The sequence below is a fragment of the Dermacentor albipictus genome, chromosome 1 (assembly GCF_038994185.2).
Source record: "Dermacentor albipictus isolate Rhodes 1998 colony chromosome 1, USDA_Dalb.pri_finalv2, whole genome shotgun sequence".
Taxonomy (NCBI): Eukaryota; Metazoa; Arthropoda; class Arachnida; order Ixodida; family Ixodidae; genus Dermacentor; species Dermacentor albipictus.
The window spans coordinates 396862233-396880635 of record NC_091821.1 but is presented as its reverse complement, the minus strand read 5'-3'; the positions used below and the strand labels follow the sequence as shown (position 1 = coordinate 396880635).

Here is an 18403-nt window from a genome sequence, read left to right as displayed (position 1 = left end):
TTCATAGTGGGCATACTGTTTACCATTAACATAGGTTTGTAATCTGCACACCGATAAATTACAGTACAGATATTTTTCTCCTTGCAAAGTTGCTAGCAAGAGATGTGAAACCAGTGGTTCAGTGACATTGCAGACATTCACTGTCACTGCCATTGAAAGGTTCTGGACCTTAAAGTGTACTTACCCATATTTGCCAACTCTTCTGAATTTTTCATAAACTGCACGGATTTTGGCATGTTCTGCGATTTTATGAATGTTTCGTCAAGTTTTACGAAAAATTAGTTCTATTCGTGAAAAAGCTTTGAAAATATTGCAAGGACGTGGCGGTACTCATGATGTGATATCCTCACGACCACTGAGGTCAGGCGGTTATGTTGTGAGCGAACTTGCTCGTACATGTCCGTGAAAGTGGCAAATCGGGACCAGCAATGTCACAGCACATCACTTTTATCTTAGTAGAACACGCTGCTTTTCAGTCTCTGCTGTTTCCCAGCTTCCCAATAAATAAAGTGCGCATGTATTCCACAGAATTTGTGTGCTCAGGGCACACATTTAGAAAATGCGTGTTAAATCTTCCCCCCCCCCCCCCCCTTCCATCTTGTTGCCTGAATTTTACAGCGGAGCTGTATATGACTATGATCCCAGTATACTTGATGAAAAGAGCACTACGAAGACACGGACTAAAAGAACAACATTTATGACGGACAAAGTGCCTTATCCGTCGTACACGTTGTTCTTTTAGTCCGCGTCTTCGTAGCGCTCTTTTCATCAAGTATGCAAAACCAACTCGCCCATGTCAAGCTTCTGCTGCTATGATCCCAGGTTTCCTTCATCTCCGTAGGGAAAAACTCAACCGATCACAGCAGATGGCGCTCACCTCCACGCATTCGCAGCAGCGGTGGTGTCAGCCATGCAGGATTTTTAAAAAAAAAGACGACAGAAAGTTTGCGTTTGTGCATAGCATTCGCTGCAAGCATTTTCCAGTAAAGCTTGCAGTAGCATAAGCTGCAGTTGCAGGGAAGTGGCAACTATGTGGCCGGTCTATATATAACGCCGTGCGTTGCATCTCTGCGAGTCAATGTCGTGATCGGTACAATGCCCCGATATATCGCGAAATGAAAACACGTATACAGCTGCACTCAAATTTTCACATTAGGGATTATCGTAGTTGCCAGTAAATATTTTTAATGAATTTTAATGTTCACAGGTTGCCAGGTATGCTTACCAGTCACATCTATAAGAAACTGAATAAGAGGAGCATTGTTTAAACAAATTTTTGTTATGTGTTAGTAATTTATGGTGAAAATTGTAATATCATCATGTAGGCAACTTTGTTGTCATAAACAGCTGCAGTATTCATAATTGTAGCTAATTGCTAACGTGCTAGCAACAAAATAACAAAAACGCTTTTCTTTTTTTGCATGCAAGTGGCTATTAACAGCTTGGTGCCTTTTTTCTCTGTAATTTCTGTCACTTCAGAGAAGCACCGTTGTCGGGAGAACCAGTTCGCATGCAATAATGGCCGCTGCATTTCCAACCATGCCATGTGCAACGGCTGGGATGATTGCCGGGACGGATCTGACGAAAAACCAGACTTGTGTCGTGAGTGCCTCTCTCTGCTCCAATACCTACTGCCCTGTGATTTTCGGTTAAAATTCTGATGAAAAAGATAGCAGAACTCGTTTTGTAAGAAAATTAATTAGTTAAGCCACAATGGATTCTTGTTTACTAAAGAATACTGTCATTTGTTTTTCTGGTTTAGCACCTTGTATGTAAGAGCATTATGTGATTTGAAAATACCTAATGTCTTGGGAGAAAAGATAAATGATAAATACGAACACATGTGATATGTTAGTTTTACTTCAGCATCAAATGCACTGTGTGTGCGCAGCACATAGAGCAGCAAGTTGTGAATGCTCTATGAAATCATATGTGCTCAGGGCTTTCAGCAGCTGTGAGTAAGCCGCAGTGCTGAATTTGTCATTGGCAGAGACTTCTTTTGTTTAGCTAGTAGGCACACCTGAATGGACTACGTACCACTATGTATATCCCAAGTCATTGCCCATCCTCAAAAGAGTACCACCCCTCTTTATTCTAGAAAATACCAGTTTCATACATTACTCCAAGAAATCATTTGCTCCTGTAGAAACCTCACCCATGCGCATTGAAGCAAGCCTAAAGGCTCTACGTGGAACTTTTTTTGGTCTGTCTAGTCACTTCAGTTACCTCGCGTGATAATTCTGATTAGGTGAAAAAGAAATCATCTTTCTGGGGCACTGATGGACACTACTTATGGAGCATCTATCGGCTGTGCCCGGTAATTCTTCATGCTTGATTCACGAGCCCTCTCTGCCGAGACAGTTGAGATATTGACCATGCCTCGTTTTTTTTCTTTTTTTTCTTCTTTTTTTTGTGTGAATTTACGAAGTTAAAAATTGGGTGATGACTCAGTATGAGTATTGTGTTGCGTAATTAGAAGGCAACTTGCTCACTACTGCACTGTCTTTTCTTGCAGGCAAACAGATTGCCAAGGACGTCTCCTGTCCCGATGGCAACTTTTTGTGCGTAAACAAGAACTGCGTCAATGACAGTCTTCTTTGCAATGGGGAGAATGACTGTGGCGACTTCTCTGATGAAAATCAGTGCAGTGAGTATGACTGCCTCACATGTAGACAAAAGGTTCCAAACTGAATTTGTGCAACGTGGCCTAGTCTGCCAGTTGTCACACAGTCAAAATCGCATGCAACCTCAGCACTTTGTGACCATGCAAGACTCACAGCACAGATCATCATGAAGTTTCAAGTAGATATTACTTCACTGAATCTCGGCATCTAGAACATCGAGAGTTGTACTGCTGGCATTGTAAATAAGAACGGAACAGATTATTATTATTTTTAAAATATATTTTAGAGCAGCCTATTATTCAGGTATCCTTACAACCCCTTCGTATAAAAAGAAATTGGTTGGAAACTGTAATTCTGCTTTTTGTATGTCCTCTTACTAAAATATTCCTGGCTACATTGCTCTAGCCTGACCAGACGAAAGTTTTGAATTAAGTAATAGTTCTTTTTTTTGTTTCAATTAAGTGGCTTCAAGCTACCTCGGAACATGTAGCAGGCCAACCAAAATTTTGATATTTGTTTAAATTAACGAGAATGTTAAGTTCCTTAAAATTAAAGTGACAAGAGTCAAATATATTGGGAACTTGCTAAAGTTTTCAAGGTGCAATTGACCAAAGTCAAAAGCATCAATAACTGATGCTGGATTACCAGAGGTCGGCCGTACACTATACATAGCATTTGACTGTTACTAACATACTTTACTAATAAGGTCACATGGCACATGCATGAAAGCACTGTCTGTTGAGCAGTGTCATGCTTGGTAGATGATAATAAAAAATTATAGTTAAGCCTCTATTCTGATTTTTTTCAGATATCAATGAATGTGAGCTGTCGACCCATGCCTGCTCACAGCTTTGTGAGGACCGCCCAATAGGCTACAAGTGCAGCTGTCACCCTGGCTTTGAGCCTAAATATGATGGTCGCATCTGTGAAGGTCAGTACTATGAATCAAGGTGTACAATTTAATCACGTGTGAACAGTTCCACTGCGATTACTAGCAGCACATGTTTTTATTGCGATAACAATTATATGGACAATCCAGCAGCATTTCCACAATCAGTGTCGCCATGCTGTTTCGTATAAAGTCCAGGCGTAATAATGTTGCGGGTGTAAGGGAAAGCATGCGAGGGTGAGCCTAGAAGGAGGGTAGCTCGATCTCATACATGCCCTCTTCCATTGTGTGCAAGGCGGCAGGGTTCAGGTAGGGGGGGGGGGGGTGTCCTACTTTGACGGCTGCTGCCTGTGGTGCGGCTAAGCATGACCACGCAGGCCCTATCTAGTGGTCGGTACAGAGTCTATAGGCACACCGATGGTTTTATGGCTTTGCGTGTGCGATGTTCTCACTGCTTGGGTCACGTTGAAGTGAGAGGCAGCACGAAGGACAGTTAGTGCACTGCTGCTGCCGATCTCCTTCATGTCTCCTTTATGTAATGATGAGCTGAAGAATAATTCTTTCCAGCAGCATTTGTGAGATTTTGCTTACACAATTGGTGCTGTAATGTTACGAGAGGTTTAGAAGTGAAAGCCTCAGTGTGTCCGCGACCTGTTTGAGCACAGAATGGTAGCGTTGATGCCTATAAATGTTTTGAGCTGTTTTTTCACAGATGTGGACGAATGCACCACCAAGTTTCCTTGCACACACCACTGTCGCAACACGTACGGGTCGTTTGCCTGCACATGTGCGGATGGCTATTTCTCCATTGATGCAGGCCGCACCTGCAAGGCAAACTCCTGTAAGTATGTTTGGCATGGTACACCTGATGCTTCACTGTTAGATTGAAGTGTGTTCCTTTGTGTCCTAGACAGCTGGCATGTTGTGGAATAGGTGCACTTTGTGGCTTAGTGGTTTCTTGGACATATGTGTGTTAATTCAGATTTTGCATGACCAGAAAGATTGTCCAAGTTATCCATGTGTCAAATGACCAAGTTGACAATAAATAAATGAACAAATGTTTACTGAACCAACTTACCTTGACCTTAGTTAAAAAATGTATTGCTCTGGTTCGTACTTTGCAATTTACCCTATTTATTCGAATCTAGGCAAATAGTTTTTTTTGAAATAATCACATTCCAGACTCTGGGGTTGGCTTAGATTCGAGGATTTTTAAAAATGCGCCAGTTTTTCATTCAAACTGCTAAATATGGTGCATAGCTAGCGCCATCTAGAAAAGTCAGTATCGCAGCCACTACTAGCCGTGCCAGTAGCCAACCGTACACAAGTGAGGTCGCCATTTTGACCTGTGTCGTGTCGGCCGTATTGGTGTGCGGCGTGGTGTTAACGCGATGGCACCAAGCAGGAGATGTCACTACAGGGCCACTTTCAAGTGAAAAGTTGTGATAGCCACAGAGGCAGCAGCGTCGAACCTTCAAGCCGGGCGGGACTTCGGTGCGACGAGAAAAACGTCCGTCGTTGGAGGGGACAATGACAGCAGCTTTTTGCGTGCACCGCAACGAGGATGACATTTAGCGGACCAAGGAAAGGCCGTCACCACGAAGTGGAGACAGTTTTGGCTGACTTTGTTCGGACGCAGAGAGCAGCTGCCCTTCCAGTGACAACAGAAGTGCTCCAAGCGAAAGCTAGGGAACTTTCGAGGAAGCGAGGCTTAACGCCAAAGGATTTCAAAGCCAGCTGGGGCTGGCTTCAGAAATATGAAGCTCTTCGGCTTCAGCCTTCAACGTCGCACTTCTATCACCCAGAAGCTGCCAAGCGATTTCAAAGAAAAGCTGATAGCTTTTCAGCGCTACGGGCTGCGAAAGAGAGATGCGGCAGGCTACAACCTTGGGCAAATCGGCAAAGCCGACCAGACGGCTGTGTATTTTGATATGCCAGTGGCGTACACCGTGAATGAGATTGGTGCCAAAAAGGTGAAGGTGCGCTCTGCGAGGTACGAGAAGCAGCGCACAACTGTGATGCTGTGCTGCACAGCTGATGGACATAAACTCCCTCCTTATATGATATTTAAAAGGAAGACACTGCCTGCTTGAGAAACTTTCCTAAGAAATGTCATTGTGTGGGCAAATGAGAACAGGTGGATGACGGGTGCCATGGTGGAAGAGTGGGTTAAGATTATGTTGAGACGGCGTCCAGGAGCCCTTTTGACAAAGAACTCGCTCCTTGTCATCGACTCTTACCGTGGGCTTTTGACTGACAACGTGAAGGCTGCGCTCACCCAAGCGAACACGGACCTCGCTGTCATACCGGGCGGCATGATGGGACAATTGCAGCCACTTGATGTCTGCATCAACAAACCTTTCAAGGATCATCTGCGGAAATATTACACGGACTGGTTGACTGACGAAGACCACATACTAACGGCAACGGGCCGCATCAAACGTGCAGCGCTATCGCAGCTGGCGGGCTGGGTAGCTGCAGCATGAGACGACATCCCAGGTACTTTGATCGTGTGCGCCTTTAAAAAGTGCAGCATATCTAATGCGCTTGATGTTACCCACGATAGTGTACTGTTTGAAGGTGACAGTGACAAGGAACACAGTGACAAGGAACACAATGACGAGTCTAGCAGTGACGACGACGTTGAATGAGCTCTGCACATTCAGATTCAATAAATGCTGTTTGCATTTTGTGAACGCTGTCCTCGCTTTTTTTTTGTTCGGCCTACATTCGAGGTAAAATTTTTTTTTTTGTTGGCTTAGGACTTTTTAATGGGTCGGCTTAGAATCTGTGTCGGCCTAGATTCGAGTAAATGCAGTATGTGGATACTGCAATTGGTAACAAAGCTCTTGGTAATAAAGGACTCAGTACACAAGAGTGCAAAGACAAGAAATGGGCATGCATTTCTCCTTTCATAAAAGAATGCCAGCTACCCAATACACACCCGAGGAATAGCTTCTCAATGGAAACATGCTAAGGAATCGAGAAAGTTTGACTCACCATACAAGGATACTGAGTGAATGCAGTAGAACCTCGTTGATACGTTCACCTTATGTATGTTTTCCCAGCGCCAGCATTCGCAATCGAGAACACAAAAAATGACCTAATAGAGTTGTGCTCATTTTTGACCGGTTCATACGTTCCTGAAACACAAAATTTTTCGACACCAATGTTCAGTACGTTGCCAAACTGTGATCGTATGATACATTTTCCGGCGGCTAGATCCCATGAAAACAAGAAAATGTGTGATCGAGAACAGTTTACAGCTGCCCGCCGCAGCAGCTTCACTGCAATACTCACCCTCCCATCTCACGTGAAACACTGGTGCACTCTGTTTCTCATTTCAGTACCAGCAAATCTTCTCCAGAGTCATCGCACGCAACATTGACAGCTATCACCGCGAATCCTATTGCGATAAGCATCTTCGCCTATTTGTTTTGCAGCGCATGGTGTTGTCAGAAACGCATGCTTTTAATAGGTGATAACTGGAATGTGCCACCGTTCCCTGCTGCTGACTGCGGTCGTATATGTTTTCCGGCGGTCGCCAAATCTCATGTGACCAAGAAAAGGCGCAAGGCACGCACGATCGAGAATAGTATATAGCCGCTCGTTTCACATGCAAACGACAGTGTGCACAGTTTATTCTGGTACAAGCAAATCTCCCTTCAGGTTGTTGCACGCCACATTCACAGCTATCGCTACTTGTTATATTGCGATAAGCATCTTAACCTATTTGTTTTACAGCACGTGGTGCCTAGTGCCATTGGCAGCATACTGCACGCTTTTAATAGACAGTAATCTAAATGTGCCGCCATTCCCTGCTGTAGGCAGTGCAAAGTGGGCATTACGTTTCACTGCGGTAGCATCCGGCGTTGCCCACCAACTCGATTTCGTTTCTGTTTCCTGTCGCCCTCTTAAAGCAACACGCAATAGGATAATAGCAAAACGTGTCTGGAGCTGCCGAAGCACCACCAGCTCGATGCGCGTCGGTGTCTCGTGCTGCAATGATGTATGCGACGCCTCACATTATATAGATGCCAACAATAGTTGAGTCTGTCAAGTTCTTTAGTTACTTTGGATTGCATGTTCTCTCTGTCAGTAAGTTTTTTGTCGCATTTTTTTTCCAAAATGTATCGACAAGGTCTTACTGTATTGTTTGCCTATGTTGAGCCCCGGTGTCTGAGTCATTAGTGTGTGCTGTCCTGCAAACAAAACTGCATCTGAACAGTTGTGTCTACCTATTCCGGTACTTTGCTCTGAAGCCAAATGGGAAGCCCTTTTGCAGAGCATCGATGAGCATGCAATCAGCATGCACACACTTATGGCATGCAATGAAAGAGGAGGAAGTGAGTTCTTCGTGCACCCATGTTACCCACGCTGTCAGGTGGCGCTTGCACCAGAATGGTTGCACTGTCTCTTGTCACAGCTCTGTAACTACAACGCCAACTTTGGCTATTGTGTTGTTCACGTGGGGAAGCCAAACATCAGGAGATGCAAGAGTTGTGTGAGGAAAACTATCATCAGGGGCTGCAAGACTCGAGTACCCACTCAGCTTGTGTGAACGATACAGCGTTTGCAACCTGTTCAAAGAGCCCACATTTCTTGTCACCGATTACAGAAGTTTTTTTTGTGCTTGTGGGGCAACAGCTGAGTAGCTCGTCTGGGTTTGGCCATTTGCATCAAGTTCAGCAAATGCATTTCATTTGTAAATTAGCTTTAACTCACTTTTTAAATTCATAAATTGTTCAAGGATATTAGGGCTGCACTGGTTTTGGGAGGTTTGTGCCAGCTAATGCATCAATGTGCCAAGGGTCTGCAAAGCACCTCCCAATCATGTATCCCGAACATGCATGCCCATCCTGGTCATGTAACAGCAGTGTCTTCCTGACATTTTGAATGCTGGATGTAAACAAATAACAAATGCAAAACAGATGCTTACAAATTCATGATTCTTTGTGACAAGTAAACATACTTTCTTCACTTGTGCCATGGTCAAGATAATCTAACAATTTTATTCCTGTTCTGTTCCTTTTCGCACTTTGTCAGTGGCCCAAGTGGCCTATTCCACCTATGTTACCAACAGAATTAGCTGCTCGTGAGTGGTGGGTGATAAGAAGGGAGCATAATGTAGCAAAAAGAATTGTTTCATTATACTTTCCCATCTAACTCTCTCTTCTAAGCATTCTTGGTGTGGCTAAAGTAGGATGCACATTAGAACGCATTTAGTGATTGCTCATTGTGCGCTGCATGTCGACAACAAGCAACAGTTGTCAAGCAGTACTTGCTGGAATTCTCCATAACAGACCTTGTTTCATTGTGTGGTTAGTACATACCTTGTTGTTTTCATCTCTTTTGCAGCTGTGCGAGCTCATTTGCTATTGTCAAATCGTTACTACATACGGCAGATCGACATGCATAAAATCAGTTCTGAGATACTAGCTCAAAACCTTACCAACTCTGTGGCTCTGGACTTCGACTCTGTCGAAGACTGTATCTACTGGTCAGAGGTGACTGCAGTGGGAAGCTCCATCAAGCGAATGTGCCTCAAAGGGAAGCTGCAACACGAGGTAGGGAGAATTGTCTGAATCGAAGAGTGCTTCATTGTTAGCAGGTAGATTACGTTTAAAAATGACGTGCCTACTGGTGCAGCTGATTGATTTCTATTATTCAACCTCAGTGAGACATGCAAAATACATTTGAACTAATTAGTTTTAATTTTAAGAATGCAGCATTGAAAACTGAGGTCAGAAGAAACACTTATTTACTTGAAGTGCATCATTATGGTTACCTGTAGCCATTCTCACAAATAGGTGCTGTCTAGATGATCTCGAAAGACTGTTTTATCTGCGAGGCCTAGTCAGCGCTGTATTTGCACACAAAAAGACATTGCCAAGGACTGCACTGATTTTGGTGGGCAAGAACTGGTCCTTCCGCATGAACACTCAAGTGGTGCATCGAAACCATATACCTGAAACGGCTTTTATCGTTGGTACCCTTACAGCACTTCCAAGCACATTTCAGCATGGCTAGTACTGACTGAATGCAAGCAGTCCTGTCTATTTCACATTAGTCTATATTCAATGCTTGACACTTGAAATAATAAGCCCTACAGCAACATCTGTTACCGGTACTTAAGCCAATTTTTGCAGTACATGTCACAAGTATTGCCATGGTAATCACAATGATGTTTCAGTAGAGTCGCCAGAAAAGAAAAGTCTATCCATATTCAGGATTCAATTCCAGGACTAAAACATGTGATCTGCTGTGCCATTGCTGTATGTTTGTGGTCGTCATCATCCTGCTGTCATTGTCATAGTTGTCGATGTACCGTTATAGTCTTGTGATCAGACTACCTGTCGTCGTTTTGGGTGAGTCATTTTAGTGGCCAGCTACAATTTTTTCTTCCTGGATGCACACTTTTCAGGACTTTAGAAGATAGTTCGTTTAAAGTAAAAGCGAATAAATTAACAGACATTGACGGAGTTAACTGTCATGCCCTTTAGTTACACCTCCTGTCGTTTACCATGTGCTGATGTGCTTTGTCTTGACCCACTTTAAAGAGTCTTTAACAAATGCTGCTGGTTGCACCTTCCTTCACTGTGGTTACTCTTTGTGCCTTTAGGTATTGCACTCCACAACAGTGCAGAATCCAGATGGCCTGGCTGTGGATTGGATTGGCAGGAACCTCTATTGGTGTGACAAGGGCAAAGACACAATTGAAGTGTCTCACTTGGATGGAAAGTTTCGTAAAGTCCTTATCAGAACTGGTCTTGAAGAACCTCGTGCTATAGTTGTGGATCCTTCTGATGGGTAAGCCGATCCACTTTTTATGTTCTCAGTAGAAAAAACACTTCCTTTTGCAGTACTAGTTGCAGTGTGTAGCCATTCTTGAACAGCTGCACATGTATCATATTACGTTTGGTTTAACTTGAGCACTTAAGTTCTCATTTCTTTTTCACGATAGTGTTTGAGAATGTTAGATCTCATTTCTTGTTCTGTTTGTTGTAAAATTTAGCTACTCTTTGTAGCTCTGTTAACGTAACGAGTATATAGCCAAAGGTCAAAGTGTGCAGGTTGTTTTTACCTTCAACCTATCCCTTTGGCAGGAACCTGTGGCTGATGTGCATAATTATGTGATTATTCTTCTTGCATTAAGGCAAGGAACCACAGTACATTCACATTTGCCAAAATGCAGTGCTCCTGTATATCTTCCCTCCCTCCCTCCCTCCCTCCCTCCCTCCCTCCCTCCCTCCCTCCCTCCCTCCCTCTTTCTCTCTCTCTGAAGCAACAGGAAATGTCACAAGGGCTGGTGATTGTTCTTGGAAGAAATAGCTTCCTGTTCACTGTGCTTTTCTTTTTCCTCCCTCTCTCTCTTTTTTATGGCACAGGAAACGGCAGCACCTGTTAGTTGTTCTGCAGAGCTCTATTTGCTTAATTTGGTCGTCATCAAAGTCTTTGCAAGTTCTTCTTATACAAACCATAGCTGGTTCACAACTAAAAGAACGATAAGGGAGCAGGTGCACTTATTTATAATGTGGTGGCATATGCGCAGAGAACTGTTGCCTAAATATGCTTTTTTATTTTTTCATTTAATGTGCTCAGAGAACAGATCATGAATGCCAAGGAAGCTGTTACAGTATTACCTAGTTGGCCATGTCATGGCTATCACTCTCTGATAAACGGGCTTTCTTTTTTACATATTCAGCTATATGTACTGGACAGATTGGGGCGAGCATCCCTACATTGGAAAAGCAGAAATGGATGGCACAAATGTGCACGTCCTGGTGAACGAGTCTTCAGAGTCTATGGGCTGGCCCAATGCTCTCACTTTGGATTTGATCACTCGTCAGTTGTTTTGGGCTGATGCCAAGCATGACTACATTGCAACGGCCAATTTGGATGGAGGCAACATCCGCATTCTCGCTCGAAATGGTTTGTACACGACTGTTCCTCATATATATTGGCTTTTTGTACATAGAGCTTTAGCAAGTGTGCAGTGTGCAGTCTTAGAACTCGAAAGATCTGCCGCACACCTTCCCGATGTACAGGAGTTCTCCGCATTTATATTGAAGGCACAGCATATGTTGTGGGCTCCATGCTTGGCTCTGTCCCCTACTTGTCTCAACTTATTTTGACTATAATAGTTTTCACAACTTATTAGTTTCGATATAGCCTGGCACTTGCATTGCCTGCTCTATATACATGCATGCTGACTCCACACAATATTCAGAGAAATGTCCAATATGCTCACATAGCATTCTCAAGGATGCAGATGCAAAACACTAGGGGTGTGCAAATATTCGAAAATTTCAAATACCGTCGAATACCATCAAACTTAAAAGGATGGAACTAGACCGAACGCTCTTATCAGTCGAGGCTGCAGATAGCACCCGCCAAGAAGAAGATCTGGCATGACGATAATTAATTAGAGATGAAAACGATGAGGTGCTCTAAACGTGCTAACAATATCTTTAATATCTATATTTGATTTAATAACTAGGTACTTGTCGTTCTTCTTCATCTGGTCCCTTGTGTTCGCTGGCGCTGTTTTACTATGGATATGAACCAACTAGCCCAAAAATACGTCTTGACCAGCAGGTATTTGAAAGTTTTCGAATGTGTGGCTGTATACGAATATTTGAAACAATTATTTTGGTTGCTGTACGGAAGCAAACATGGCTCTTAGCATTTTTTTCTGTGTAATGTAAGAATATGTGCCTGATTTAGTGCTGAATTTCGTGATAATATTGTGCTGCTGCCGAAACATCACCAGTAGAGTGAGTTCAGCCACTGAAAGTCTAGGCTTTGGCGGAAGCCAGCCTTTCTGTGGCAAGCAGCATGAGCACAAAAGGGGATGGGGGCAACTGCACAGGACAATCCAGCTGCAATAAGAATGTCCTTTCCAGGTGTATAGGCCCAATGGGATGATACTCCGTAGTGATGCCTGTACACGCGGCCCTCACTATGCAAATATGCCAGCTCGCTGCAGCATGCCCATGTCACGCCTCCATGAGCAATAAAGCGAAGCCCAATATGCTACAATGATATGCGCTCAAGTGAAACCCAGGATTTGTAGTACAGATCTCGCCAGCGATGGGTGTTTCACGATAGGCATTTTAGCATACTGCGATGCATGCTAAAAGGCGCTATTCTAAACGAGTATGGCTGCATTACACATAGTTACTTGTACTTCAAATCAAAACATTTTTTTCACGCAATCGAAGGTGCTTTCTCCCTGCTTCCTGTACTACAAGGTAGCATACCTCCCCTTGCATTAGTGGTTGCGCTATATTTTTGCAAATACAGTACCTTGGCAACCTTGAGTCGGTCATATGTCTCACTCTGAAGGAAAACAACAGAAAGGGCTTGCTGCGCGAGCTGTGCTGCCTGAAGTCTTGCTTGCATTTGGCACGAAACAAAGGAAAAAGAAAAGACGATGTTCTTGCAGTTTTTTTTTTTTCAAAGCAAAAGTCACAGCAAACAATACAAAACTACTTCGTTTTGGTTGGATGTGAGCGCAGCTATTGCCTTGCTCATTTGTTACTTTTGCATCCCCAGTTTCAAAACTGAGCTTATTATTTGACAGCAAATGCAGTGAGTGACAGCTGGCACAGGGTCTAATGCTTCTGTGTCTATGGGCATTTTATGCTTTATAATAATGCATAGGTTGGCAAGTTAATGGGAATTATTCAATTTTCCAAGTTAACATAAGTCAGAAAAACAATCATATAGTATAATGGCTTACTAGTCTAATTTTTTTAATTTTTTTTACCATTGACAATGTGATGGCGATGTTCCAACATGTTGAAATAACCAAACTTGTTAATAAATCCGTGTCTATATGATTATCTTATATTCAATTTGCTATTCCCTGTTCAGTATGTGTATCTGATTATTATTCAAAATTGTTTATATTTGCACACAAAACACCCTCGTATATGAAGTTAAAGCTGTCTAATGAATGCAGGGGAACATGATGTAATAGACTGTTAGATTGTTGCTGTGAACTCATTGATACATTACTGGGCCAAGAGTCATTTCTACAAAGTATAAGCCTCCGCTGCATTCGTTGGAAGCAGCTAATGGTAGATCTTGTGACATCTGCATGGTGCCCTTAAGTGTACTCCATAACAGCATATTCTGAACGCTTCAGTGAATGCCATCGCCTTTGCAGCTTTCACACTGACTGTTACTGCACTCTTGCTTTTTAGGGCCCTCATCTCCATTACACCATGTATTTGCTATGACACTGTTTGAAGACAAACTGTACTGGACTGACTGGGAGAGCAAGGCAGTGCTGTACTGCAACAAAAACAACTGCTCCAACATCACCACACTGGTTCGCACTGCCATTCGACCGATGGACATCCAGGTGCAACACCCTCTGAGGCAGAGACCAAGTGAGTTCATCAACATTCTGTGACTCAGTCTTCTTCTAACAACTCTTTTCTGTTTCTGCATGAGGTCATTGCTTCTGATGTGTTTTTTTACATCAATATGTCCCATCTTTTGCCACTCCTTCCTGAGCTTCTCGATTTCAAGATCATTTTCAATGGCATCTTGCTATGTTTCTTAAGGCAGATGTCACTCCATCCTGAGCCAAACTTGTATTTCCATTACCCTATCAAACCTGAGCAGAAAAGCTCAAAACATATAAGCCAAATCAGTAGGTTGTGCTTGCGGGAGAATAATACTGGTGTAATTGACTGGAGCTGTGAAGCTTGACACAGCTTTCTTTATAGAAAGAAATTAACTCTACCTTTTTATTTATTCCATGCGATTAAAGAAATTGCAGCTTTCTGTGTTTGAATTTATTCTGTTAGCATCCCACTTCTGCATGATTGTCATGGAGAGGACAATAGCGTTGTATATATATTATTGCTGCCTTTATGCTGGTATAGTTCACATGTTTCTTTATTGTGCCCAGACTATTCCATTCTCCTCATCAACCTTAGTTGCAATAAACATGTCAATCATTCTCAGATATCATTAACTGATTTCACTGATTTGATAACAACTAAAATTCGACGTCGTCATTTGAACAAGTGGGAACCTTTTATGTAATGTTACACTTACAGATAGGAATATTTTTGTTACACTACTTCATATACGGTGTTTGATTCTATGCAGTCACAACCAATTTTTCAAACTCCCCAGGGGCTGCAAAAGCATACGAAAACATAAATGCATGCCTTTTATTGCCCTCAAGGGCTTGAACCACCACAGGCACATCCAAAATAGCTCTGAAGGCTTGCCAGTACACTTATTAGGTGTGTCGGTGCTCATACTGTGACAGGAGACGGTGGGGAAACACGTATCATATAACTAATACATACTGTGTCCCCTAGCAGTTGCACCCTTCTACTTGTGGTATGCTTCACCGCCTAGCAGCACTGTATTGCATTGAAGCTGGCTTTTGGGAACTGGCACTATGTAATATGTACCGCTTTCTGTGCCTTGAAGCCATTGACGAGTACTACAAAGATGGAGTCAGTACCATTGCTGGAATCTGTGAATTCTTGCCATTGAAGAACAAGCTTGCAGCAAACATTGAATTAGCCAGGTCTAGCGTGGCCCATATCAGCTAGGCCTAGTGTAGCCTTGGTGGTGGCTACAGCTGCCAGCGAATCAGCGTGTGTGAGCGCAGGTTCGAGGCCGCCAGATAATAAAAATGGTGGCGGTGGTAGCTTTGATTATTGCTGTTTCGGACCTGCAGTCGCGACAAAAGGTCCAGAGGATCAGACGGCGAAGGGTTTCAGCGTCCGAAATTTGAGACGTCCTTATCCTATGGGGTGCATGGCAGTGCAGTGAAGGCATCCGATTTATTGGCCATGTCCGAAAAATCATGCATCCCAAAGATTGGTCATTGACTGCACAGTGTTTTTGGTCACACCGTGATCATTTTGTTATGCAAGCAATTCAATAAGTGTTGTGTAGCGCATTTTAGTGCTTATAACTACTGCCATTATAAATTTTAAGAAAGTATATAGTGAGTGCATGTTTTATATGAACTTTTGAAGATGGCTTCCAGGCAGTGCTGATTCACTGTACCATGAAGCTACACTGCACTTCAGCCAAGAACAGTGGGGAAAGCAGCGGTGATTGAACTTGAATGCTTCTGTAACTTTGTTTTGTGCTGACAGTTCTGTCAGGCTGATTTTATAAGGATTTATGCATTGCTGTGTGCAATAATAATTTCAACCTATAGCAATGTTCAGGTTGTATAAGCACATTTGTTTTTCCCTTCAGTGGTTGTTATGGGGGATAGTAGTGATATAGGATGTGGTGATCTTGAGTACTTGCAAGAGTACTGACCATTGAGGGTTCAGGTGTAGCTAGGTACACCTAGCTAAACCGTTGCCTCACATAGTTCTGTGTGTGTTTCCCCAAAGGGGTAGGTAATAAGTGTAAAGCGTGTTACTTTCAAATTGACTTTCCCTTCCCTATTGTGTATGGTAAGTATACCAGCCAGTTCGTATCTTTCTACTATCACTGTGTAACAGTTGTGTTCATGGCTTCAAAAATGTTGTGCTTTTTGTGCACACTTTCCTTTCTGTACCTGCAGTGCCTGACAACCCCTGCCAGGATAATGGCGGCTGTGCAACCTTGTGCCTGCTCAAAGCTGGTGGCAAATCCACTTGTGCATGTCCTGAAAATTATGTCTTGCAAGGGGACTCTGTGTCTTGTGAGAACAACTGCACCAGGTGAGGCGCCTGTGCAATGTGCTGTAGCCTCACATGCAGATAAGTAGAGGAAATATTTAGGGCCTTTCTATTAAAGGGACACTAAAGCGAAACAATAAATCAGTTTAGACTAATGAAGCATTGTTTGAGAACCCTGCAGGCAGTCATTTTAAAAAAATAGTTTGATTATTGGATGAGAAAGTGGTGGTCCAAGTATCAGTATTTGAATTTCGCGCCGAAACCCCAGCGCCGGTACGTCAGCGTGACATCAGGGATTCCAAAGTATGATTTCGCATTTGGGCCGCGTTGGCTGAATAAAGGTTCCCGAAACTTGCCATGTTTAATATTTGGTTCCTTTAGAACACAATGTAGTCCATCTCTACCGCTATATATAATTATTATGCCCTAGAAGATGCCATCAAAATCCAAGACGTCACAACCCCCAGGTGCGGGAACGTAGGCGTCGCCACCCGTATTTCATTCTTGCGCTTTTTCTGGCTTACCAAACGTCTTACCGTTGTAAGAGCGGTGTTTTTGGTATTGTAGAACGGTAATTTACTAATGCAGAAGAAATAATTTTTCACTTTAGTGTCCCTTTAAAGTAAAGCCTGATTAAGTGCAAAAGCAAATTTAGTGGAAGTGAACATACACATCCATATTGTGAATAATGTAACTGTGCTACGGTGAACCAGAAGGGCACAGTAATTGTACCATGTACATAGTACTTTGTTTGGGTCACCTTGAAAGAAAAATTATAACAGGCCATTAAGCAGAACTTTGCTGCTCCCATTAGCAGTTGAAGCCTTGAATTTTGCATGTGGTTATAATAGCAAAAAAATCATCATAGCAGCAGCTCATAGCGACAAATCATCAAGACAAGTTGTTGCAAAAGTGTTGCGTGAAGCAGCAGCTGGTGTTAATAATAGCACTAAGGTTCTGGTTTCGCAACCATTTATATTTTTAGTCACATTGTTTGTGGTATGTATGCAGTATTGTAAAGAAATTATTTCTGCAGGAACTACTGAAGTTGCTTATTGTAGACATCGTATTGAGACAAAGCATGTCACACACATTGCTGCAATGAGTAAGAGTTAACATTAGTTCTGGTCAATGGTAATGTCAAATCTTTATGTCTGTATAACAAAAGGTCAGTTCAAGCATAACTTCTTACAATGTTATCAAACAGCTTGTTCCTCACAGGATTGTTAGCATCTGGAGAGAAAATTTTGATCTGGCAGTGCATTGTGGCATGTTGGTAATAAGGAGAGCTATTTACGTAGTGCGGATAATGTTGTGTGTACTTTTGCACCAGAATTTGTGGCGGTCTAGTATCTCACAGGAGTACCCACCACTGTGGTTTTGAGCTTAGTAAGCCACGGCGCCGCGTCATCCATCTCCTCACGTAATCTAGTGCGTGGCTGTGTGTGCGCTCGGGCTGCTAAAGGGGGCGCTCTGAGAGCTGCACACGTAAGAAAACATGGCATTGCCCTAAGTTAACGAAAACAGTTTATTTGCTTCCAGCGGCACCCAGCTCTGCACAAACACCTGGTTCCGGAGAGGCGCGAGTATAAAAAGGGCTCCCATGCCAAGGGCGAGAAATACAGGAAAGGGTGCTGCTAGCATGTTGCTTTAGGAGGATGGCTCCCTGCAACACGCCTCTAGGGAAAAGCGTCCCCGCAGCTATGCTGTGTGCTCTCGCAATAACCAGTGGACTCACTCACGAGAGCTAAGGCAACATCTGTCTGCTTGGGCCTCCAATAAGTGTTATGGGAACTCCACCATCATCATCATTGGAGCCACCGGCATCATCGGAACTCCTGCATCGGAGCCAGGAGTCGAACAAGTGGAGGACAAAATGACTCGTGAGCGCGAACGATGGTTCAAGGCTTGGCTGGGCGCTCTTGAGGTGCGGCCGGCCAGGACTGGGACCTGCTGGTGTGGACTGAGGGACCACGCCGTTCCCACATTGGCGCCCATAACGTGGGGCCCCGGCTTCGTTCCGGGACCGTTCGTGATCGCGGGGGAGGCAGGTGGCACCCTTTCCACGGCCAGTAGCGGCGCCTGCCTCGCCTGGTATATGACCATCTTCGTGATGCAAGCTGCAGCTCTGGCGTTCGCTCAGGCGCATTTCCGTTGGCTCCTCCTCTGTCACCGTCATCAGGTCTGGCATGGGACACGGGGGCGGAGCGCTCTCCTACGCACTTCTG

At 43.5% G+C, this 18403-nt stretch overlaps 1 protein-coding gene across 2 annotated transcripts in view; it reads left to right on the top strand.

Moving 5' to 3' along the window:
* The window catches only part of LRP1 (LDL receptor protein 1), a 207062-nt gene that overhangs the window by 132731 nt on the left and 55928 nt on the right, over positions 1-18403 (top strand). For both annotated transcript variants that reach the window (XM_070532085.1, XM_070532084.1), the window contains 9 exons: positions 1480-1602; positions 2516-2647; positions 3433-3555; positions 4226-4354; positions 8872-9080; positions 10136-10323; positions 11219-11445; positions 13725-13913; positions 16079-16217. In XM_070532085.1, coding sequence (XP_070388186.1) covers positions 1480-1602; positions 2516-2647; positions 3433-3555; positions 4226-4354; positions 8872-9080; positions 10136-10323; positions 11219-11445; positions 13725-13913; positions 16079-16217 — 1459 coding nt within the window. The remainder of the gene's footprint in view (positions 1-1479; positions 1603-2515; positions 2648-3432; positions 3556-4225; positions 4355-8871; positions 9081-10135; positions 10324-11218; positions 11446-13724; positions 13914-16078; positions 16218-18403) is intronic.